Source organism: Rana temporaria, chromosome 8 (genome assembly GCF_905171775.1).
Source record: "Rana temporaria chromosome 8, aRanTem1.1, whole genome shotgun sequence".
In the NCBI taxonomy this organism is placed as follows: Eukaryota; Metazoa; Chordata; class Amphibia; order Anura; family Ranidae; genus Rana; species Rana temporaria.
In genome coordinates this window covers 92,179,665-92,204,863 of record NC_053496.1, presented here as the reverse complement: position 1 = coordinate 92,204,863, position 25,199 = coordinate 92,179,665, and the positions used below count along the sequence as shown (strand labels likewise).

Here is a 25,199-nt window from a genome sequence, read left to right as displayed (position 1 = left end):
ACCACTGTTTTTTATTAAATTTTTTTGCGCAAAAAGACAAATTATTTTGAAAAAAAATAACATCCATTACATTCTGCTATAAAACATACCCAATAAAAACATTTTAAAAACAAAATGTCTTCATTAATATATATATATATATGTGTGTGTGTGTGTGTGTATGTGTGTGTATATGTATGTGTATATATATATGTGTGTGTATTAGTGCTGTCAGTTAAACGCGTTATTAACGGCGTTAACACAAACCCATTTTAACGCCGTCAATTTTTTTATCGCGCGATTAACGAGGTTCACCCTTTAAAACATTTTTTTTTTGTCAGCACGTACCTCTTAACCCTTTCACGCCGACGGGACGCATATATGCGTCCTCGGCGTTCGGGGGTTATACCGGGATGATGCCTGCAGCTAGAGCGGGCGATCGGCTATCCAAACTAAAAGCCGCTCGGTTGTTATGCGGGAGGGGACATTCCCCCCCCCCCCTCCCGCCGCCTTTCGCTGCTCTGACCGGGCCTCCCGTCCCACCGGGAGACCCGATCCTCCATCCGCCGCGTTCTGTGTTCAGGCGGAGACTGACACTAAGCCGTAAACGGCTTTGATTCAGTCTCCGCATTAAAACCACGGAAGCGGCGTCATGACGTCACTTCCGGGTTTCTCGGCTGCTAATGGCGCTGGATTTAAAAAAGTACACAGTATTCAGAATCGCCGTTTTCGGCGATCTGAATACTTTGAAGTGCAAAGGAGGGCTCGGAGGTCTTTTAGACCCCGATCCCTCCATAAAGAGTACCTGTCACCACCTATTGCTGTCACAAGGGATGTTTACATTCCTTGTGACAGCAATAAAAGTGATCAAAATGTAAAAAAATAAAAAAACACAATTTAATATTATAATAAATAAATAAATAAGAAAACAAAAAAAAAATGTTTTAAAGGGTGAACCTCCTTAATCGCGCGATTAATCGTGAGTTAACTATGACATTAATCGCGATTAGAAATTTTAATCGCTTGACAGCATATATATATATTACTCAAATTTTTATTTATACAAGTAACATCAGCGATCTATAGTAGGACTGCGATAGAATGGCGGGCAGTCTGATACTAACTGACTAATCGCAGCACAGGCGGTACCCCCCTACCTGGAAGATCAGAATTGCGTCTACATGATTCTGCGCAGCCAGCCCACACTGTAGCAGTAAAGCTTCAGTGCGCAGTCGTCAAGTGGTTAAAGCAGTCCGGTAACTAGCCTTTTCAGAAAGAGGCCAGCAATAGTAGAAGCTGTACTTCTAACAGGTGTACTTACAGACTTGGTTCTTTCTGGTAAGAACACAGAAACATATTGTCACAGATGAATGATGCATTTCAAATGTGCAGCTGTTTTAATGTGCTTTCATTTTGTACAGAAACCCGCAGTGCCACCACCAGTTAAATCTAAAAGTCCCTCCACTCGGATTGGGAAACTACAAGTAACTATGGAGTTTTACATTTACTGTTCTCTCCTAATTTCTTTTGCACCAAAATTTTTCGTTGAGAAAGAATGAAAAGCTCTAAAAACTTTAAGAAATTTCTTGCTTCTTTTTTTTTCTCTCTCACTGGTAATACTTGCAGCTGGATTGGATTTACTTTGGGTAGTGCATGTATCTTATACCTTTCTTAATGCTCTTTTTCTAATTCCGTTTGGCTTCAGCTACAGGTCCTGCAAAATCTACCATACAGTATTTATGCATTAAGCTGGCAAGCATTAATAAATAAAGTAGGCATCAGTTAATCCACTTCTCATTTATTTACAGGCAAATTTGCACATCAACCCAGCAGCATTGTTACCAGGTGCAGTTCCTAAACAGTCTGGCCCGAAGCATACTGTTCCAGAGACAGATATTTCAGGTTTACCTGTTGCGGAGAGCAGTCAAAGTTTGGATGTTAGCAGAAAAAGTGTGGAAGGAGTAACCTTTGAGACCCCTGCACAGGTGGACACCCTTCATAGTGCTAACAAGGTAATAAGTTATTTCTCTTTTTTTGCCTTTTGCCAGTAAATATGAATATGGTCTCCCACACATAATGGAATTTGCCATTTCATGGTCTCAAAGTTCAAAAATTTTTGTGGATCGTAAACAGATTTTTTTTTTTTTTTCATGGAGAGTTGAAGATTGAGCAGGGAAGAGGACGCCTACGTTGGCTTATTAGAATTATATCGGCCTCCTCTTGCCTGCCTAAGTGATTATTTCCCTGGACAGTTGTCAGCTGGCAAACATAAGATCACCAAATCCAGCGATTTTAAATAACATTAAGGTGTTTAACCACTTGTGGACCGCCTAATGCCGATATACGTCGGTACAGTTACGTTGCCCTTTAAGTGCCCAGCCGTGGGTCACGCAGCGCACTCGGGACCCGGTCCAAATCTCCGTGACCACACCCGCGGGACTCAGACCCGATCGGCGCTGGTGTCCTGCGATCGGGTCACAGGAACTGAAAAACGGGGAGAGGTGAGTGTAAACAAACCTTCCCCGTTCTTCTTTGTGGCTTGTCACTGATCGTCTGTTCCCTGTTATAGGGAACGACGATCAGTATCGTCACACGTTCAGCCACGCCCCCCTACAGTAATAATCACTCCCTTAGGGCACACTTAACCCCTTTATTAGACTACTGGACTCCTGAACATCACTGATTTTATTGAGTTCAGCTCCTCACTTGCAACATCCCTGTATGCTTGTTATCAATAACATAAGTGACTAACTTGTATAATATACTGTATGTATGTGCAGGTTAGCGAGCATCGGCAATGACAGGGGAGTTCTGAACTCCACTGTCACTGCCCACAACTCAGCCATCTGTAGGCAAGTTACTCTTGTTGTAATCTGTAGTCATGTTATAGTCTATATCGGACATATGCAATTAGCAGACCTCCAGCTGTTGCAGAACTACAAGTCCCATGAGGCATAAATCTTCCCTGAATTTAAATCAATCCCAGACTCCGATATGGAGCACCAGGGGAATTTTTTACTTGTCCCACCTAACTCATGATGGCGAAAGATAACTTTTGTACAGACTTTGGTACGAGTTCGAAATAGCTAATTGCATGCTCTTCAAATACCTACAAATCCGGCACGCCTTTAGAACACAGTTTCTGACTGGTATCCCCCAATTTGACAATCCTGAATCCGGAGGTGATCAGAAGCTCTGACCTTAAGAAACAAATTTCTGTCTTCTATAGTATGTTGCTACTGGCAACGGCTTCCACATCGGCATACGCGTTGAAGTCCAGATGGACAGAGGATGAGGAATGGAGTGATGCCCTTGACGCATGCAAATTGGTTTCGCCAAACTTTCTAAACAGCCTTACACAGTTCTTTATACTCCACCATTCATATCTCGCCCCTATTAAAATATCCAGGTACAAACGAGACCAAACTGCTTTGTCTGATGTGTAACCAGGAAACTGGTTCATTTTACCGCTTAATCTGGAGCTGTCCTGGGTGAAAAGCTACAGGACACAAGTGGGGCAATTCTTGCACGACACAATGGGCTCCCCTCTTACACTGCACCCCAAACCTTGCCTGCTGGGGATATACCTAGAGACAGAAATGAACAAATTTACTAAAACAAAACACTTTTTTTTTTTTTTTTTTTTTTTTCACTGTGCGGACAGACAAGGCAATGGATGAGAACTAATTCACTCGAGTTCAACACATGTGTAGCAGAAGTGAATAATAGTTTACAATATAAAAAAACGTATATACAAGCATAGAGGATGTCCATCAAAATATAATAAAATTTGGGATAGGTGGTTACAAGCTACAGAAAACCCTTGGCATGACGAGCCTTCTTTTTGTACCTAAAAACTGCCCTTTGCCAGCATTTTTGCTATCTAGGGGAAACTGAGTGATGAGGTCATATGTCAACAATGTACCATGATTAGCATTATTATTATTATTATTTGTTATATGTGTACTTGCGTTTCTCAGCATGTAGTATAATATATACGAGATGTCTGTTTAAGAGATAACCTTTGGCAAGATCGCCAATGCATATTTGACATTTCCTATGCATATATTTTATTTGTAAATTGTTATTTTTGTTACAATAAAGATACTGGTCAAAGACAGGCATCCTGATACTTTTGGTAAAATAGTGTATTGTGCTCCTTAGGAGTTCGCTGCACAGCATGGACCAGATTCACAAAAGAGATACGACGGCGTATCTCCTGATACGCCGTCGTATCTCTGTGTTAGGGCCGTCCTAACTATGCGACTGATTCATAGAATCAGTTATGCATAGCTAGCCCTAAGATCCGACAGGTGTAATTGAATTACACTGTTGGATCTTAAGGATGCAATTCTAGGCCGGCCGCTAGATGGCAAGGCCATTCCGGTCGGCGTAGAATATGCAAATGAATACTTGCGGCGATCCCCGAACGTCCGAGCTGCCCGTCGATCTAACTGTACGTCGTTTCCGTCGAGTTACGCCGCGTAAAATTAGCACTACCTCATAGGTGTCCTAAGCCATGTTAATTATGGCCGTCGTTCCCGCGTCGAAATTTAAAAAACAACGTCGTTTGTGTAAGTCCGTGAATGGCGCTGGACGCCATTTACGTTAACGTCAAAACAAATGACGTCCGTGCGACGTCATTTAGCGCAATGCACGTCGGGTAATTTACCTGACGGAGCATGCGCAGTACGTTCGGCGCGGGAACGCGCCTAATTTAAATGGTGCCCGCCCCATTTGAATTGGGCGGGCTTGCACCGAGTGCATTTACGATACACCGCCGCAAGTTTACAGGTAAGAGTTCTGAGAATCAGGCACTTACGCTGTAAACCTGCGGCGGTGTAACGTAAATCACATACGTTACGCTGCCCAGGAGCAACGTAATTCTATGTGAATCTGGCCCCATGCTCCCAGCTGTCACTGACTGCTCCAGGTCTAGTACTTATAATTGGGAGTGGGGAAAACCGGGTCTCGCTCACATGATCGCTGTGATTAGCTGTCGCAGTGATCAGTAAATTTACAAGAAAATAAATGGATATAGATAGATATTTACTTATCTATATCGTCCTATAATCTGATGAAATAGCAAGGTCAGGATTTGATCTGTGTATTAGGTAAGATGAAACCAAGCAAAATGTGCACTATGGTTTCTGGCCTTAATTACAGGTACAAATAACATACACATATGTGTTATTACTTTTTATATTTTTTTATTTATTTTACCGGGGACAGATTTTCTTTGCTTATAAAAAAGAAAAAAAATCGGGATATATCGTTAACATTTACCAAAAAAATTAAAGCCCAATTCGTCCGGAACAAAACCAGGTTAAGTTTTAGCTGGATATATGAAGTAGTTGCAAAGATACGTTTACAGATTTAAAACACGTGCCAAAGTTGTTTCAGAAATTAAAACGGTTGTATACCCCGCTTGCACATTTTTTACCTACAGGTAAGCCTATAATGAAGCTTACCTGTAGGTAACATTAATATCTCCTAAACCTGTACGAGATTCACCTTGCATGCAGCTGCTGACGTCAGCTGCGAATGCGCTCTGAAGGTCTAGCAGATGCTGCCGGAAAAAGGACTCCCCTTCGGGAGTGACGTCATTGCATCTCCGGCCACTCACAGCGCCGGAGCCTCAAACCCGGAAGAATTGTGGAGACATTGTCAGCATGCAATGTCAGCTCCCTTAGCGATGACCGGCGGGAGTTTCGTTCTAAGGTAAGTATTTCATAATGAGCTAGTATGCACTGCATAGTAGCTCATTATGCCTTTTTGCCTTATTTTTTTTCTAGGGCATACAACCGCTTTAAAGTGGAATTGCAGCTAAAAATTAAAATGTTATATTCATTATCTCAGTTTCTGATTGTCTAGCTTAGACTGCTGTTTCTAATTTAGGCAATCTCCTGAGCTTTACCGATAATGGTGTGCCTGTACAGCCGAAAGTGTCGGCTCAAAGGTACTTCCTTAAACCATATCTTTGTATTCATTTCAGCACAGCTCTGATTGGCCATGCCCCTGTTCCCACCCCACCCAACATGACCATCAGCACCAATGTCGGCAATGTGCTGCAGCTCCTTTTTATCCTCCAGAAATGATCATACTAGGAGGCAGTGGGGACACACAACAGCCGCCCTGCCAAACTAGGGCAAGGGCTTTGCAGTCACGTGACGAGGCGTTTATTTTTATTTTTTTTGATCAAACCATTTTTTTATTTCTTTTATATACAAACAACAAAAGCAGAGAAAAAAACATAACAGGAACGGCATACAACCCTAGCCCGTATCGTGCGACGTGGCTCCCAAACAAAATTGGCGTCCTTTTTTTTCCCCCTCAAATAGAGTTTTCTTTTGGTGGTATTTGATCACCTCTGCGGTTTTTAATTTTTTGCGCTATAAACAAAAAATTTAACTTTTTGCTATAATAAATATCCCCCAAAAATATATATATATAAAAAAAATGTTTTCCTCAGTTTAGGCCGATACGTATTCTACCTATTTTTTGGTAAATAAGCGTTTATCGATTGGTTTGCGCAAAATTTATAGCGTTTACAAAATGGGGGATAGTTTTATTGCATTCTTAATCATTTTTTGCGACTAATGGCGGCGATCAGCTTTTTTTTTTTTTTTTTCGTGACTGCGACATGGCGAACACATCGGACAATTTTGACACATTTTTGGGACCATTGTCATTTTCACAGCGAAAAGTGCTATAAAAATGCACCGATTACTGTGAAAATGACAATTGCAGTTCAGGGGTTAACCACTAGGGGGGCACTGTAGGGGTTAAATGTGACCTCCATATGTGTTCCTAATTGTAGGGGGCGGGGCTGGACGTGTGACATCAGTGATCGTCTTTTCCTATATCAGGGAACAGACGATCACTGACCTTGCCACAATGAAGAACGGGGAAGCTGTGTTTACACACACCTCTCCCCGTTCTTCAGCTCTGGTGACCGATCGCAAGACACCAGCGGCGAATGGGTCCTGCGGTCACGGAGCTTCAGACCGGGCCACGGCTGGGCACTTAGAGGACGTACAGGTACGTGCTTGTGCCCAGCCGTGCCATTCTGGCGATGTATATCGCCGTTAAGGGGTTAAACGCTTTGCTTGTTTTGTATGAAAATCAGCTTTAAATAATCAGATTTTATTGTACTTGGTATTCGCTTCAATTTTCTATATAATCTGTTTTGTCCTTTTTTATTCTGAACTCATTTGCTGATTTTTGTCTTCCTCAGTCTCGTGCCAAGGTTTCTGGAAAGCGGAGACCTCCTACAAGAATGGGCCGAAAACATGCATCCCAAGATTCCGGTGGAGATGTTAGCGATTCATCAGCAATATCTCCCACACAAGATACATTATCTGAAGCAACACTTGCTCGGTCAAACTGGCAACTGGATAAAGAGGGGCCTATTCCCGGTATGAAGCTGTCATTCTCTGAGAATGATGTTCAGTCCAGAACAAAACCAAAAGCTCCTGTAAATCCTCTCACCCCTGATGTTAAAGATTTCTTTGGTTCAGATCTCTTTGGCAGTAGCTCATTACCTGACCCGGTTACTTCCAGGCAGAAAGAAAACCTTCCTGTGAATGAAGCTTTGAGCCAGCCTAGGGAAGAGGTTAATAAACCTTCATCTTCTGTCTTTGATGGTGATGGTAGTGATGACGACCTCTTTAAATCAGTCAAGGAAAAACACAAGAAGACTTTTAAACCCACATCTCTGCTAGATGATGATCCTGCCGATCTCTTTGGAGCCCAAAAACCAGAGAAAAAAGTCGAAGTTCAGCCTGTTCCACCCAAAAACATTAAGGCTACGGCAGATATATTTGAGGTATGTGGTGTTTTATTCAGAATTATAATATACCAGCCTTTGACTCATCCAGTTGAGGTTGAGTTTTAGGACTATAAGGTTTTCCTTAACCACTTTTCTACTGGGGCAATTTTACATTTTTCGCACATGTAAAAATCAGCATTTTTGTTTTTGCTGGAATAATACTTAAAACCCCCTATCATCATGTTCTGATGGCAAAGTCCCTGTAGAATAATATGGTCGAAGTAACCTTTTCTTTTCTTTTTCACGTTATTTGCATTTTTTTTGTCAAATGCTGTTCTCAGAAAAAAGTACTCTAAAATACTCAACAAACACAATTTTAAAACCCATTTTATAGATAAAACATGGGGTTGTCACGAGTGAATAGATGCCAAGCCTTAAAAAAACATGAAAAATTATGGTACCCAAAATTGTCCATAGGCTATGCTTTTAAAAGCCTTTACAGGTTATTGGTTCAGAGTTGACCATTTATAGTGGTTAAAGAGGGAAAAAAGGTTTTGAAGCTTGTTTTAGCCCCAAGACCTTTATAAACATACCTTGGTAGACAAGGGGTTAGAATATAGCAGCTAAAATATTTATTATAACTTCTCTAATATTTATTACATCTGTCCTTTGTTTTTAATATTTTTAAGGATGATATATTTGCAGCAGAAGCCATTAAGCCAGTGAAGAAGCCAAACGAGAAGAAAACTGCATCTGAAGCAAATCTGTTTGATAATTCAGATATTTTTGCTGATCTCACACACAAACCGAAGGAGAAGAAATCAAAAAAGAAAGTGGAGGCCAAGTCCATATTTGATGATGATATGGGTATGTATAGCTTGGGATGTTGTCTGTCTTAGAAAGGAAACCCAGGGAAAGTGCCAGACTTAGAATGTTCAGAGTCTGAATTGGACATTAGGTGAGATTTGTCCACTGTAGTTAACCTATGGAGGAAGGTTTCACCAAGAAATGGGGGTACCTGCTATTGATGCAGTTATTTCTTGTGCAAACAAAAACCTGACCTGTCCTTTAAACAACGCACAGGGTTTCAAGGATCAACTGATAAAAAGCTGGAGTCCCTGTTAAAAGCCTCCTCTGCCATGGCTGGGGCTTTAGTACAACCTGCACTTACTGCCATTGGTGTATGTCAGTTCCTCAAGGAACAAATTAAGCAGATGATTAACCTCCTCCCTACAGAGGAGATTGAGGTTTATGAAGACCTTCCTAAGGCCTTGTGCTTTGCGATTGATGCGATTATGGACTCTGTTCCACAAGCATCTCGCTTGAATCTCCTGCAGGTACATATGCGCAGGTCCCTTTGGTTAAAACATTGGGAGGCCGAGGCTTCCTGCAAGAAGTACTTGGCAGCGTTCCCCCTTTGGGGGAGAACGCCTGTTTGGAGATGACCTGGATAGATACATCCAAAAGATTACCGGAGGCAAGTCTACTCTATTGCCGGTTAAAAGGAAGAGTAAGCGTCCCTCATTTATACTCTTTCTCCAGTCCCTGGAAACTCAGTCTCCAGGCAGTATTGACGGCCGCCCCAGTCTAACACTAGGGGTAAAGCCCAGAGCCAAGCCCAAGGGCAGAAAAGAACTTGGGGTTCAAAGTCTAAACGGACCCCCCAAAGCTTCCCTATGAAGGGATGCCCCCACTCGGCCGAGTGGGGGGAAAGACTGCTGCATTTTGCAAACTCTTGGCGGAACGAGGTTCAGGACAAGTGGGTCATCGCCACAGTGTCCTCAGGCTACAAGCTAGAATTCAGAGAACTTCCGCCACCCCGGTTTCTGAGATCAAGAATTGCCAAAAATCTGTTGTCCCAAGGGGTAATCTTGGAGTTAGCCTCAGGGGTCAGGATTCTATTCAAACCTGTTTACGATTCCAAAACCAAACGGGATGCCAGACCTATCCTAGATCTAAAGAGTCTGAATCAGTTTCTGAACATTCGCTCCTTCCGCATGGAGTCTGTTCATTCAGTTGTTTCCACCCTTTAGAGAGGAGAATTCCTGGCATCAATAGACATCAGAGATGCATATCTGCATGTACCCATATTTCACGCTCACCAAAGATTTCTAAGGTTTGCGGTGGATCAGCGTCACTTTTAGTTTGTGGCCCTTCCTTTCGGGCTGGCTACAGCACCTTGAGTGTTCACAAAAATACTGGCCCCGGCCCTGGCAAGACTAAGGGCACAAGGCATAGCGATAACAGCCTACCTGGACGATCTGTTGATCATAGATCAGTCCACTGCACGCTTGGGCCACAATGTACACAGCACAGTGGAATATTTAGAGTACCTAGGCTGGGTCCTCAATGTGGAGAAATCTTCCCTGCAGCCTCAAAAAAGGCTAGAGTACTTGGGCATGATTATAAACACGTCCCTAAGCAAGGTATTCCTTCCCAAGCCAAAGGCAAAAGCCATAGGAGACTTGGTCCGAGTGGTAAAGGCAAAAAGGCCTTCCATCAGTCTATGCGTGAGATTGTTGGGAAAGATGGTAGCCTCATTCGAGGCTGTCCCTTACGCCCGGTTTCACTCAAGACTGTTACAGGGCAGAATTCTGTCAGCTTGGAACAAAGATGTTCAGGCCCTGGATCTTCCTATGATCTTATCTCCAGGGGTTCGACAGAGCCTTAATAGGTGGTTGCTCCCCCAAAATCTGTCAGAAGGGAAATCCTTCACTCCAGTTACCTGGAAAGTGGTGACCACAGATGCCAGCCTTCTGGGCCGGGGGGCAGTGCTAAAACAAGCATCTGCCCAGGGGAAGTGGTCCGGGGGCCGAAAAGCTCCTACCCATCAACATTCTGGAGATTTGAGCAATTAATTTGGCCCTTAAAGTTTGGTCTTGCAGACTGCAAGGCTGGCCTGTTCTGGTTCAGTCCGACAATGCTACGGCCGTATCCTATATCAATTACCAAAGAGGCACCAGAAGTCTGGATGCCCAAAAAGAGGTGAATCGCATCTTGGCCTGGGCAGAAAGGCATATTCCTCGCCTATCTGCGGTCTTCATTCCAGGGGTAGAAAATTGGCAGGCGGATTTTTTAAGCCACCAGCAACTGAGTAGAGAAGAATGGTCTCTACACCCTGACATGTTTCAAATCATATGTCAAAAATGGGGAACCCCAGATGTGGCCCTGTTGGCTTCCAGGTTCAACGCAAAACTGGACAGTTTTGTGTCAAGAGATCCCTATGCTCAAGGCTCAGATGCCCTGACAATCTCATGGGATCGGTATTCCCTGATTTATGCGTTTTCTTCTGTACCGCTCCTCCCACGATTCCCTCAAATAGTCAAGAAGGAAGGAAAGTCTGATTTTGGTCGCCCGGGCTTGGCCCAGGAGACCCTGGTACGCAGAAGTCGTAAGGATGGCAGTAGGAAGACCTTGGATTCTTCCATTTTGCCCAGACCTACTATCGCAGGGTCCAATATTCCATCCTGCCTTACAAAGTCTAAACTTAACAGGTTTGCTGTTGAGACCCACATTCTGAGGAAATGTGGGCTCTCAGGGCCCGTCCTATCCACCCTGGTTAATGCTAAGAAGCCGGCCTCCAGGCTTATCTACTACAGAATCTGGAAGGCATGTTTTCTGGTGTGAACCCAGAAAGTGGCATCCTAGGAAGTTTGCCATTAATAGGATTCTTGCCTTTCTTCAATTGGACTTAAATATGAGGTTGGCCTTGAGCACTATCAAGGGCCAAATCTCGGCTTTGTCTAGTTAGGGCCTTTGTTCAGGGTGCACAGCGGTTAAATCCGCCGATTTAAGTCTCCTGTGTGCCCATGGGATTTAAATTTGGTGTTGTCTGTTTTACAGAAGCTACCTTTTGAACCTTTTTAAACCAGGTTTCTCTAAATCTGTTGACACAAACTGTTTTTTCTTGTAGCCATATCCTCGGCTAGAAGGGTATCGGAATTGGTGGCTCTTTCGTGTAAAGAACCGTATATGATTATTCATGAAGACAGGGTGGTGGTGCTACGGCCTCACCTAAATTTCTTACCTAAGGTGGTTTCAGGTTTTCATCTGAACCAAGGTATTGTCCTACCATCTTTTTTTCCAATTCCGCAGTCTGCGGAGGAAGAGAGTCTACACTCTCTAGATGTTGTAAGAGCTGTAAGGGTTTATCTGCAAGCTACGGCTCAAATGAGGAAGACCGATTTGTCTGTTCATTTTGCCGCAAGGCCCAAAGAAGGGCCAGGCAGCGTCAAAATCCACCATTGCAAGGTGGATTCGACAAGTCATTATTCAGGCCTATGGTTTAGAAAAGAAGATTCCTCCTTTTCAGGTGAAAGCGCACTCGACTAGAGCAGATGGTGTTTAAATACAGCTTACCTGTAAAAATCCTTTTCTTGGGAATACATCACGGGATACAGAGCCCCCAACCCTCTTCGGAGTTTAACGTGGAACACTTATTGCTTTGCTACAAAACTGAGGTACTCTCCATTTGGGAGGGGTTATATAGGGGAGGAACTCAATTTAATTGGGTTTGCCAGTGTCCAATCACCTGTGGTGACTACATAACCCATTAAGTAATTAAGGCTCTGTGTCCGTGATGCATTTCCAAGAAAAGGATTTTAAAGGTAAAGCTGTATCACATTGTCTGATTTGGAAAGAATTTATTTTCAAATTATGGTGGAAAATAAGTATTTGGTCAATATCAAAAGTTTATCTCAATACATTGTTATATATCCTTTGTTGGCAATGACAGAGGTCAAACGTTTTCTTTATCGTACATCACGGGACACAGAGCGGCATATTCATTACTATATGGGTTATATGGAGTACCTTCAGGTGTTGACACTGGCAATCTCAAACAGGAAATGCCCCTCCCTATATAACCCCCTCCCATAGGAGGAGTACCTCAGTTTTTACGCCAGTGTCTTAGGTGTTAGTCATGGTTTAGCTTGCCTCCGCATCCTTGGGATTAGGTGAGCTAACCGGTTCTGTCCAAAAAAGCCTCAGCGCTAAAGTGGTCAGTAACCGGACCCCAAACCCTTGGGGTATAGCCCATAATGCTTTTCTTTTTAGAGAGCTGGACCCTGGGCCCAGAACTTAGAAACCTTTGGGTGCCTAATGTTTCTGTTGCCAGAGTGCTATATGGGCCCAGGACAGTGGATCCTTCATAGGAACCCAGGGCCTGAAGGTCTAGACATCCCCACCGAGATGGGGGAAGATTGGGCCTCTTGCTTGGCAAAGTCCTGCGGCATGGAGCAGGTAAGTGAGGGGAAAACTTGCGGAACTTGGTTCTTAGCAGGTTTTTTCTGGGGGGTCACAGGGGACATGCCTAAAGTTATGCACTGCATCTGGCAAACTAGTCACATATCATAAAGATAGGATGGCTCTATATGTATTATTCCCCATAAGATGTGACCTCCCTTGTAGTGTTGGAAAAGCATTGAGTGGGGCCTGTGTGATATAAAAGTATATGTGTGTGTCAGAGAGCTATGCTTACCTGCAAGCCTCCAGGCGATGCTCCATTCAGTCTTCCTCCTCAGAGCCTGCAAAGCAGGCAAAACGCTGGCCTCCTCGTGGTTCCAGGCTGCAGGCTGCAGTTTGCTGGAGCTGAGAGGTCCCTTCCCCCCAACCCCCCCCCTGTCGGGAGGGGCATTTCCTGTTTGAGATTGCTGGGGGGGGGAAGGGCGGGTCAGTGGCTTAAGGAAGGGGCGGCCCTTCCTTGTTTGTTCCATTCAATACTTTGGAACTAGGGAGGAAAGACCAGAACGGCAGCACGGGGCGCCGAGGACACACAGTGGCCAGAAAGAATATTGCAGTCTTCAGAAAACTGTTTTCTAGCCTAGGAATAGGCTGTTTCTTTTCCATCTCATAGTTTTTCTTGCAATACTACTCGGGGGGACAGAATGTTTTTTCTTTCCTAGATTGAAAAAAAAAAAAAAAAAAGAAAAAGAAAGATTTTTTTTTTTGAAAAAAAAAAAAAGAAAAAAAAAAAAAAAAAAAGTGTCATCTAGGGGAGAGGAAGCATTTTTTATCCCCCAAACAGGTGTTTGGGCATTTAACTATTTATAGTCCCAGGTACCAATAGGCTAGCTAGACCGCCTGGGAATACCAGGTGCTGTAGGCTTGCCTACGGCCACATCACCCTGAAAGCACCCAATCTCGTCTGATCTCGGAGGCTAAGCAGGGTCGGGCCTGGTTAGTACCTGGATGGGACTCCCCTGGGCAGGGGGATTCCCCCAGAGAGTCTGAGGTCTCGGACAAAGCTATGCCGCTGCTTTCCCCACAGGGAGCCTTGGGGCCATCGGGATCTGGGGCTGGAGCTGGCGCGGGTCAGTCCAACCCTAAGATGGTCACGGAGGAGGTATTACTCACCTCTTTAAAAGAGATGCAGAAAAGCATGGGAAAAATGATAGCCGCAGCTATGCGGGGCAGTAAGCGGAATAGATCTCCGTCGCCCGAGCGCGGACCCTCAGAAGAGGAGGTCCTTTCCTCAGGGGAATTGGACGACCTCTTGGACAAGGACCAAGCAGGTTCAGGGATCGAGGATCCGGATACAGAGGAGTCTGGAGCAGTCTCCCAAGGGGAGAGCTGGTGGATTCAAGCCTTAACGGACTTGGTCCATAATGCATTCAACTTGCCTGTACCAGATCTCCAGGTATCTACGGTTTCAGCTTTGGGCTCACTGAGGGCGCCTCAAAGCAATGCAGTATCCGATCCACCCTCTACTAGAGGGAGTTTTGTTCCAAGATTGGAACAAGCCAAATAAAATCTTCTTACCACCTAAAAGATTCTCTGCCCTATATCCTATGGAAGATAAATTTTCCAAGAAATGGGCTACTCCGGCAGTGGACGCAGCCATCTCATGTATTAACAAATCATTAACATGCCCTGTAGAAAACATACAGGTATTCAAGGATCCAGTTGATAAACGCTTGGAAGCACTACTTAAGAACTCCTTCACTACTGCTGGGGCAGTAGTACAGCCAGCTGTGGCTGCGATTGGGGTTGCTCAAGCATTATCGGATCAAGTTAAGCAGATGCTTAAACTTATTCCTGCCCAGCAGGCAGAAGAATTTTCGGATGTCCCTAGGGCCATATGTTTTACAGTAGACGCAATTAAGGATTCTATCCAGCAAGCGTCACGTTTATCGTTATCCCTTATCCATATGAGAAGACTCTTATGGTTAAAAAGCTGGGAGGCCGAGCCCCCATGCAAGAAGCTCCTGGTAGGGTTCCCCTTCCATGGAGGACGACTCTTCGGAGAGGACCTAGATAAATACATTCAAACCATTTCAAATGGCAAAAGTACTCTCTTGCCAACTAAGAGGAAGTTTCAGGGGCCTGCGTTTAAACGACAGTATTCCCCTGGGCAGGGGCCCTCTAATGCCAAGCAGTATCGACGGCCTCCTGCGAAAGCAAACTTCGGCTTCAACAGCAAATCACAAGGACAGGCTGCTAGAGGCAGAAAGCAGTGGGTTCGAAAACCAGCAAAACCAGCCCCCAAGCCGACCTTATGAAGGGGCGCCCCCACCCACGAAGGTGGGGGGAAGGCTGCGACTCTTTTCAGAGGTTTGGGAAGCCAGCATTCCCGACGAGTGGGTACGGTCTTCCGTGGCCACGGGCTACAAATTAGATTTCCTAAGGTTTCCTCCTCTTCATTTCCAGGAGTCGAGGATTCCAAACGATCCGGAGAAAGGAGCCGCATTAATGTTGGCATTAAATCATCTACTTTCCCAGGAAGTAATAGTAGAGGTACCAGTCCTGGAACAGGGGCTAGGTTTCTACTCCAACCTATTCATCATCCCGAAGTCCAATGGAGATGTCAGGCCAATTTTGGACCTAAAGATGGTAAATACATACCTAAAGATCCACTCATTTCGGATGGAATCCGTGCGGTCAGCAGCTACCACACTCCAAAAGGACGACTTCATGGCGTCCATAGACATAAAGGATGCCTACCTTCATCTTCCAATTTATCAGCCACATCAAAAATATCTACGCTTCATGGTGGCTTCGCGTCACTTCCAATTCGTGGCGCTTCCCTTCGGGTTGGCTACGGCCCCCCGGGTGTTCACGAAGGTCCTAGCTCCAATCCTAGCCAAACTAAGGATCCAAGGGGTCACGATCCTAGCATACCTGGACGACCTCCTAGTCATAGATCACTCGTCTCCTGGCTTGGAGCGAGCAGTGGCCCTCACGGTCCAATACCTCGAGAGGTTCGGCTGGGTCCTAAGTCGAGAAAAGTCAGCTTTCCTGCCCACAAGGCAGTTGGAATATCTCGGCATGAGATTAGACACAGAACAACAAAGAGTGTTTCTACCTCTGAGGAAGGTCAAAGCCATCAAGGAATTAATCCTACTGGTTCTAAGCAAGAAGGAACCGACTATTCGCCTATGTATGAGGTTACTAGGCAAGATGGTGGCCACATTCGAGGCGGTACCATACGCCCAGAGCCACACTCGCATCCTGCAGGCAACCATCCTTTCAGCATGGAGCAGAAGGCCACAGGCCTTGGATATCCCGTTGCCGCTCTCATCAAGAGTCCGACAAAGTCTGTGTTGGTGGTTAGACCCTCAGAATCTACTGAAGGGGAAGTCTTTCAGCCCAGTGGCTTGGAAGATAGTGACCACAGACGCCAGCCTGACGGGCTGGGGAGCAATTTTGGATGGTTGCACTCGCCAAGGTACTTGGGCAACGCCAGAGAAGCAGTTGCCCATCAACATCTTGGAGCTCAGAGCTGCTCGACTAGCCCTCAGGGCTTGGACGTCAAAATTGCAGGGGTTCCCGGTGAGAATTCAATCAGACAATGCCACGGCCGTGGCATACATAAATCACCAAGGGGGAACCAGGAGTCAAGCCGCTCAGAGAGAGGTGAGCTTGATTCTCCTATGGGCAGAGGCTCATGTGCCCTGCATATCGGCAATATTCATTCCAGGAGTGGACAACTTTCAGGCGGACTTCTTAAGCCGCCAGACTCTATTGCCGGGGGAATGGTCTCTGCATCCACAAACCTTTCAAGCACTCTGCCAAAGATGGGGAGTGCCGGACGTGGATATCATGGCATCGAGACTCAACAAGAAGCTAGACAGGTTCATGTCCCGCTCAAGGGATCCGATGGCCTGCGGAACCGATGCGTTGGTTTGCCCTTGGCATCAGTTCAAACTTCTTTATGCGTTTCCCCCGCTCCAGTTACTACCCCGCCTGCTGCGCAGGATCCGGGTGGAGCACATACCAGTCATCCTGGTAGCTCCAGCATGGCCCAGAAGGGCATGGTACTCACTAATCTTAAGGATGGTAGTGGGAGACCCTTGGACTCTTCCTCTACGGCCAGACCTGCTATCGCAAGGTCCGATCCTCCACCCTGCCTTACGGCATCTAAATTTGACGGCCTGGAAGCTGAATCCCTGATTCTCAGGGGTAGAGGTCTGTCTCAGAAAGTAATCTCTACCCTAATCAGAGCCAGGAAACCGGTCTCTAGGGTGATTTATTACAGGGTCTGGAAGGCCTATGTAGGCTGGTGTGAGTCCAAGCGATGGCTTTCTCGCAAATTCACCATTGATAGAGTTTTAAGTTTTCTCCAGCTAGGAGTGGATAAAGGATTGGCATTAAGCACAATCAAAGGACAGATTTCTGCTCTGTCAGTGTGGTTTCAGCGGCCGCTGGCCACCCACTCGCTGGTTAAGACCTTCCTTCAAGGGGTCTTGCGTATTAAACCTCCAGTTAAATCCCCGCTTTGCCCGTGGGATTTAAACCTTGTTCTGTCAAGTTTACAGAAACAACCGTTTGAGCCGTTGGCTGAAATTCCTTTGGTTTTACTGACAAGGAAGTTAGTATTTTTGGTCGCCATAGTTTCCGCAAGAAGAGTATCGGAACTGGCGGCCTTATCCTGTAAGGAACCATATCTTATTTTTCACAAGGACAGGGTCGTTCTCCGCCCTCATCCTTCCTTCCTACCGAAGGTTATATCCAGTTTTCATTTGAACCAGGATTTGGTATTACCATCCTTCTTCCCTAAACCTACTTCCAGAAAGGAAGGGTTGCTGCATACCTTGGATATCGTCAGGGCCATGAAGGCCTATCTTAAAGCTACAAAGAAGATCCGGAAAACAGATGTGCTGTTCATATTACCGGATGGGCCCAAGAAGGGGCAGGCAGCTGCAAAGTCCACCATTTCTAGGTGGATTAAGCAATTAATCACTCAGGCCTATGGCTTGAAAGCGTTGCCTCCTCCAGTATCATTAAAGGCTCATTCTACTAGGGCCATGGGCGCCTCCTGGGCAGCACACCACCAGATCTCTATGGCTCAAGTTTGCAAGGCGGCAACCTGGTCTTCTGTCCACACGTTTACAAAATTCTACCAGTTGGACGTAAGAAGGAATACTGATACAGCCTTTGGGCAGGCAGTGCTGCAGGCTGCAGTTTGAGACCCTCGGATTCCGGGGGCTCCTCTTTTTTGAGTTAAATTTAAAATTTAAGATTATTTTTCTCAACTAAGTTGGATTTATTATGATTTGAGTATTTCTCTAAATTAAATCCTTTTGTCTTGGAGATGTTCTCCCTCCCCTCATTGTGAGCATTGCTTTGGGACATCCCATATAGTAATGAATATGCCGCTCTGTGTCCCGTGATGTACGATAAAGAAAAAGGGATTTTTAATACAGCTTACCTGTAAAATCCTTTTCTTGGAGTACATCACGGGACACAGAGCTCCCACCCCTCTTTTTGGGGACCATTTTGGGAGGCATACTGCTTGCTACAAAACTGAGGTACTCCTCCTATGGGAGGGGGTTATATAGGGAGGGGCATTTCCTGTTTGAGATTGCCAGTGTCAACACCTGAAGGTACTCCATATAACCCATATAGTAATGAATATGCCGCTCTGTGTCCCGTGATGTACTCCAAGAAAAGGATTTTACAGGTAAGCTGTATTAAAAATCCCTTTTTCTGTAAGTCTTCACAAGATTGTCACACACACTGTTGCTGGTATGTTGGCCCATTCCTCCATGCAGATCTCCTCTAAAGCAGGGATGTTTTGGGGCTGTCGCTGGGCAACACAGATTTTCAACTCCCTCCAAAGGTTTTCTATGGGGTTGAGATCTGGAGACCTTAAAATGCTTCTTATGAAGCCACTCCTTCGTTGCCCGGGCGGTGTGTTTGGGATCATTGTCATGCTGAAAGACCCAGCCACGTTTCATCTTTAATGCCCTTGCTGATGGGAGGAGGTGTGCACTCAAAATCTGACGATACATGGCCTCATTCATTCTTTTATGTACACAGAACAATCATGCTGTTCCCTTTCCAGAGAAATGGCCCCAAAGCATGATGTTGCCACCCACATGCTTCACAGTGGGTATGGTGTTCTTTGGTTGCAACTCGGCATTCTCTCCTCCAAACACAAGTTGTGTTTCTACCAAACAGTTCTACTTTGGTTTCATCTGACCATATTACATTCTCTCAATCCTCTTCTGGATCATCCAAATGCTCTCTAGCAAACCTCAGACGGGCCCGGACATGTATTGGCTTAAGCAGGGGGGGGGGGACACGTCTGGCACTGTAGGATCTGAGTCCCTGGCAGCGTAGTGTGTTACTGATGGTAACCTTTGTTACATTGGTCCCAGCTCTCTGCAGGTCATTCACTAGGTCCTCCTGTGTGATTCTGGGATTTTTGCTCACCGTTCTTGTGATTATTTTGACCCCACGGGGTGAGATCTTGCGTGAAGCCATAGTGGAGTTTGGAGTGTGACTGTTTGAGGTCGTGGACAGGTTTATACTGATAAGTTCAAATACAAGTAATGAGTGGAGGACAGAGGAGCCTCTTAAAGAAGAAGATGCAGGTCTGTGAGAGACAGAAATCTTGCTTGTAGGTGTCAAAATACTAATTTTCCACCATAATTTGCAAATAAATTCTTTCCAAATCGGACAATGGCCCAGATTCTTAAAGACTTACGACGGCGTATCTCCAGATACGCCGTCGTAAGTCCGAATGGCCGCCGTCGTATCTATGCGCCTGATTCATAGAATCAGTTACGCATAGATTTGGCCAAGATACGACCGGCGTAAGTCTCCTACGCCGTCGTATCTTGGGGTGCATATTTACGCTGGCCGCTAGGTGGCGCTTCCGTTGATTTCCGTGTCGAATATGTAAATGAGCAAGATACGCCGATTCACGAACGTACGTACGCCCGTCGCAATTAGTTACGCCGTTTACGTAAGACATACGCCGGCGTAAAGTTAAAGCTGGTCTCTAGGTGGCGCAGCCCATGCAAGGTATGGACGTCGGGACAAGCGTATCTTTTACGTTGTTTACGTAAGTCGTACGTGAATGGGGCTGTGTGTAGGTTACGTTCACGTCACAGGCATTGAGCCGGCGTATCTTTGGGCATAAATACGACGTGATACTGAGCATGCGCCGTTCGTTCAGCCATGCATCTACATGGGGTCAAGCCTCATTTAAATACAACACGCCCACGACCTGCCTACTTTGAAATACGCGCGCTTACGCCGGCCCATTTACGCTACGCCGCCGTAACTTAGGACGTAAGTGCTTTTGTGAATACAGCACTTGCCTCTCTAAGTTGCGGTGGCGTAGCGTAAATAAGATACGCTACGCCCACACAACGTAAAGCCGCCCTACGTGAATATAGGCCAATGTGATTGTCTGTATTTGTTTTCACATTTTGTCTCTCATAGTTGAGGTATACCTATGGTGGCAATTACAGGCCTCTTTCATCTTTTTAAGTGGGAGAACTTGCACAATTGGTGGCTGACTAAATACTTTTTTGCCCCACTGTAGGGGATAGTTTTATGGCATTTTTATTAATTTTTATTACCATGATCAGCAATTTTTATTGTGACTGCAATGACATGGCAGATACATCGCACACTTTTGACACATTTTTGGGACCATTGTCATTTTTACAGAGATCAGTGCTATAAAAATGCACTGATTACTGTGAAAATTACACTGGCAGTGAAGGGGTTAAGTGTTTCCTAGGGAGTGCTTCTTACTGTAGGGGAATGGGCTCTGTGTCGCATGACACTGATCTCCGATTTACACGGAGCGGAGATCAGTGTCGTCACTTGGCAGAGCGGGAGATGCTTGTTTACACTAGCATCTCCCCGCTCTAGCTCTCGATGAGACGATCGTGGGTATCCCCGCGGCGATAGAGTCTGCGGGACCCACGGACATCGCGGCAGGGTCGCGAGCACTTCGGCATCTTAAAGGGGGATGTACCTGTATGCCCTTATGCCTGTCTGTGCCATTCTGTCAACGTAAATGTATGTGCGCTGGTCCTCAAGCGGTTAACAACGCAAGTTATTCATTCTATATTTCTTCTCATGCAGATGATATATTTTCAACCTCAGCCTCCAGCACGAAGAAAAGCAAACCAAAAGCCAAGTCCACTCCAACATCGGAAACAAAGCAGGACACAAAATTTTCCTCCATGTTTGACGATCCATTAAATGTTTTTGGTAAATGAAGTAGAGCAACCCTTGCAGAGAGGCTGTTTGCTCAGTTTCATGTTAAGGCTTAACATACAATACATAATTACAGTAGTCACTATTGTACTTACAAGTTGAAGCAGGACAAAGTAACTGTTCTAGCTCTTTTGAAGCACTTATGTCTGTGCCAAATGTTCATGCCTTGTTAACTATGACTAGGATAGGATACTGCAGGCACAGATACCTCTCTTCTTTGAGACATTCCACTACCCATGTACTCTGTACAGGTTACCTTACTTTAGTTGCACTGATACTTTAGCAGAATACATTTTATTACAATTGTGACCCAGTTGGATTTTATACCTCTGAGCGCAGTTTTCTTGTTACTGATGTGTTGTCACAGCACAACAGCATTTTTGTTCTCTTGTTTGTAAATTGCTTTTGAAATGACAGCTATAAAAATATGGATTTTTCTTTTTTTTAATGATAAAGATGGAAACTGGAAAACATTGATGACATTGGAAAATAATTAGTTACACTAGATTAGATCTGAAGTTTTTAATCTGCTTATGTTCCCTCCTCCATCAACATGCTTTGAAAACCTTTACGTAAAATCTGTTTTGATTGCATACAAAATTTTAGACCTAGTGAAGTCATCATTGGGTTCTGTGTTTCCCTAAATATCCTGACTGTTGGGATCCCGAGCAACCGAATACCCACAGTGAGTGCTCAAAGGACCTAGCCAAGAAAAAAAATATATACCAAGATTTCAATCGGCATAAGTTATTCGTACACCTATATCAAGTATTATAATATTATCAATAAGCAACCATAGAAAAAAGGGGCTGCTAATATAATTTATCATTGTACTTTTATCAAAAAATGCAAGCTTTGAAAGGAGATCTGTCATAATCCTTGCTTAAAGTAGATAACGCACGGGGGCACCTGTTAAAACAAATACACAAGGTATCCTAGAGGAAAGGCTTTATATAAATCCAAACAGCAAGACAAGAGTCCAAGGAAAGCCTATTCAAAAAGATGCTCTGAAACAGGGCAGAGAATGATAAGGAATAACATAATTCCTAATCCCATGACGAGAAAGAAAATAGAGGAATACATAAGCAAAATAAGGGAAGTGGGTGTTAACATATTACCTATAATAACATATTATTTTTTAAAAGGTCAGTAATATAGGAATATAAATTATATATAGAGGGTGTGCATTAACACATCCTAGTGTTTGGGGAAATGTAGGCAAAATGCCACAATATAATAAAACAAATTAATCACAATTAAACCAAGAGAGGGGGGAAATTGCAGTAAAATTATATAATAAGGAAATTTAATTAGCAGATGCACTTAAAGGGGTTGTAAAAGTTGTTTTTTTTTTTTTTTCTAAATAGGTTCCTTTTAAGCTAGTGCATTGTTGGTTCACTTACCTTTTCCTTCGATTTCCCTTCTAAATGTTTTTTTTCTTTGTCTGAATTTCTCACTTCCTGTTTCTACTCGGTAAGCTTGCCCCCATCATCAGAGCGGTGATAGTCGGCCAGAACAGCTTACTGAACATGAAGTGAGAAATTCAGACTAAGAAAAAAGAGAAATTGAAGGAAAATGTAAGTGAACCAACAATACACTAGCTTAAAGGAACCTATTTAGAAAATAAAAAACAAACCTTTACAATCCCTTTAAGGGGACATACTGTAACTAGATGTATGACGGGGATCATCTAAGTAAATGGAGCTTAAGAGGCATAAAATAACAGATGAATAGAGCTTGACAGACATCAAAAGTGGGCACAGAAGCCCGCAAAACCAACCTTTGATGCCCCCAAGGCTCTGGCATGTCTGCATGCCTGAGCCACGGGCTTTTGAGCAATCACCACTCAGCTGGCGTCTGACGTCACCAGTCTAGTGAAAACGTGTGGGTGTTGGTGTGCATGCGACCGATCCCCGGAGACAGCCAAAACTATAATGACCAGAAGGCCACGCGGTGAGAGGGCTGTGAGGCGTGACTCAGCAGCGCTAGATGGAAAAAAGGTGGGGGGAGCGGCTAGAGGTGTTCCTAGGCAGCAAGAAGGACGATGGAAAAAGCCAGCGCAGTATGCAGTGGCTAGATAGTCCCTGTGTAGGTGGTCATCCCAAGGGAAGAAACCGGGATGAGCAGGGACACAAATCGGGTGACAATTGGGGTGGAAATCACAAGAGTGCCCTGGGCGTCCGTATGGGTGCAAATGTATGCCCAGCAGTGTGGTCCTGCCCAATCACCTGTAGGGTGCCCCCCATCTCAGATGCCCCCAATTGGTAGCACCCCATGAATCACAAAGACGGAAACAGTTAACCATACAAAGACTGGTTCCGTCAAAGTGGAAGAGCAACAGATAAACCTCAAACAAATCAATCCTATTTCAATAATTATATCCATATATAAGGTGCTCATATACAATGTTATCAGAGACCGCTTAGTTAAAACACACTTATAATAACAATAGATTTAGAATACAGCATCAAACATGTTTATAATACAGTATAATAGTCATAATACCTAACAAAACCATATAAGAAAGAATCAAAAGAGAAAAATATATACATCATAGGGGGAAGGGGGGCGGTGGAAAAAAGGTGAAGGGAAGGAAGTGGGAACAAAAAATATACAAAAGAAGAGGGAAAAACAAAACCAGAATATGCAGAGATCATAGAAAGTGCTTAAAACTAAGAGTTTCATTAAAGCCTGGAAAAACAGTCGCTTTTAAATTATAGATCCATCGAGCCTCAAGTTGCAATAAAGTTCTGTCAACACTTCCTCTAGCATGGAGTGGGACGTGTTCCAAAGCCATAAATATTTTTTTTTTATCAAAACCATGAAAGAGACCAACATGGCGGCTGATGGCCGTCTCCATTTTGTTTTTGAGAATGGGTTTTATATGATCATGTTTGAAGAAGGGATGCTTGGTCTTACCAATATAAAACCCGCCACATTGGCAAATTGCTAAATAAACAATGCCTGGAGTATGGCAGGTCACTCTACGTTTGGCATGATATATTTGTCCATTTGGGAAGGCGCAACTTGAGCTGTTCATCTTAAAGGGGCAGACATCACAGTAACCGCAGGAAAAGGTTCCTGTGTTCAAACATATATCACGGCTAAAGAGTTCAAAATGGCTATGGGCAAAACTCTCCTTGAGAGGGTGCCCGTCTGTAGGTAATTTGGGGTTTCTGTCCGACATGTTTGTTGACAATTGGGTCAGCTGACAGTAAGGGCCAGAATTTGTTCACTATCCGCCTCATTTTATGATGTTCCATGAAATATTGTGCGATTATTCTTTGTCAGTTTTGATGCTTGGTTTTTGGCGGGAAAAAAATTATCTCTGTCAGACTGCAGGCCATAGTGAACTTCAAATTTAAATTCATTAACAGAAATAATATTCATGAATTGCTCAAGTTCATCCTTACTGCCCGACCAAAACAAAAGTACATCATCAATGTACCTATACCAAGATATAATCTTGTCTAAATACGGTAACGGGTCTTCGTGAGCAAAAAGGTTCCTCTCCCACCCCCCCCAGGTACAGGTTAGCATACGATGGGGTACATCTTGTCCCCATTGCAACCCCCTGCACCTGGGGGTAGTGGGAGAGTCCAAACATAAAAACATTATGAGTAAGTATAAACCTGAGCAAGTCAATAACAAAAGAATTGTAGTTAGCAGAATCTCGTCCTCTCTCCTGTAGATGACTTTTTACAACATTAATCCCTTTGCTATGAGGAATGGCATTATATAATCCCTCAATATCCAAGGCTACAAGCCAGGTATCTGGGGGGAGTGTAATACCCTCAATAATCTACCGCGGATCTATAGTGTCTCTGACATAAGAGGATAAAGCAACAACATGTGGATGTAAATAATCATCAATTAAAGGGTTTGTAAAGGATTTTTTTTATCTTAATAGCGTCCTTTACCTTAATGCAGTGCTGTTTTCATGTCCTCATTGTTCATTTTTGCTCTCAAGTTGCTGTAATTCTTCTTT

The 25,199-nt window shown here is 44.3% G+C and overlaps 1 protein-coding gene across 1 annotated transcript in view; it reads left to right on the top strand.

The window, feature by feature from the left end:
* The window catches only part of WASHC2C (WASH complex subunit 2C), a 78,564-nt gene extending 56,753 nt beyond the window's left edge, over positions 1-21,811 (top strand). The window contains exons 25-29 of the mRNA XM_040322181.1: positions 1,401-1,463; positions 1,788-1,991; positions 7,217-7,807; positions 8,440-8,617; positions 21,077-21,811. Of these exons, the coding sequence (XP_040178115.1) occupies positions 1,401-1,463; positions 1,788-1,991; positions 7,217-7,807; positions 8,440-8,617; positions 21,077-21,213 (1,173 nt within the window). The 3' untranslated portion in view covers positions 21,214-21,811. The remainder of the gene's footprint in view (positions 1-1,400; positions 1,464-1,787; positions 1,992-7,216; positions 7,808-8,439; positions 8,618-21,076) is intronic.
* The last annotated feature ends 3,388 nt before the right edge of the window (positions 21,812-25,199 follow it).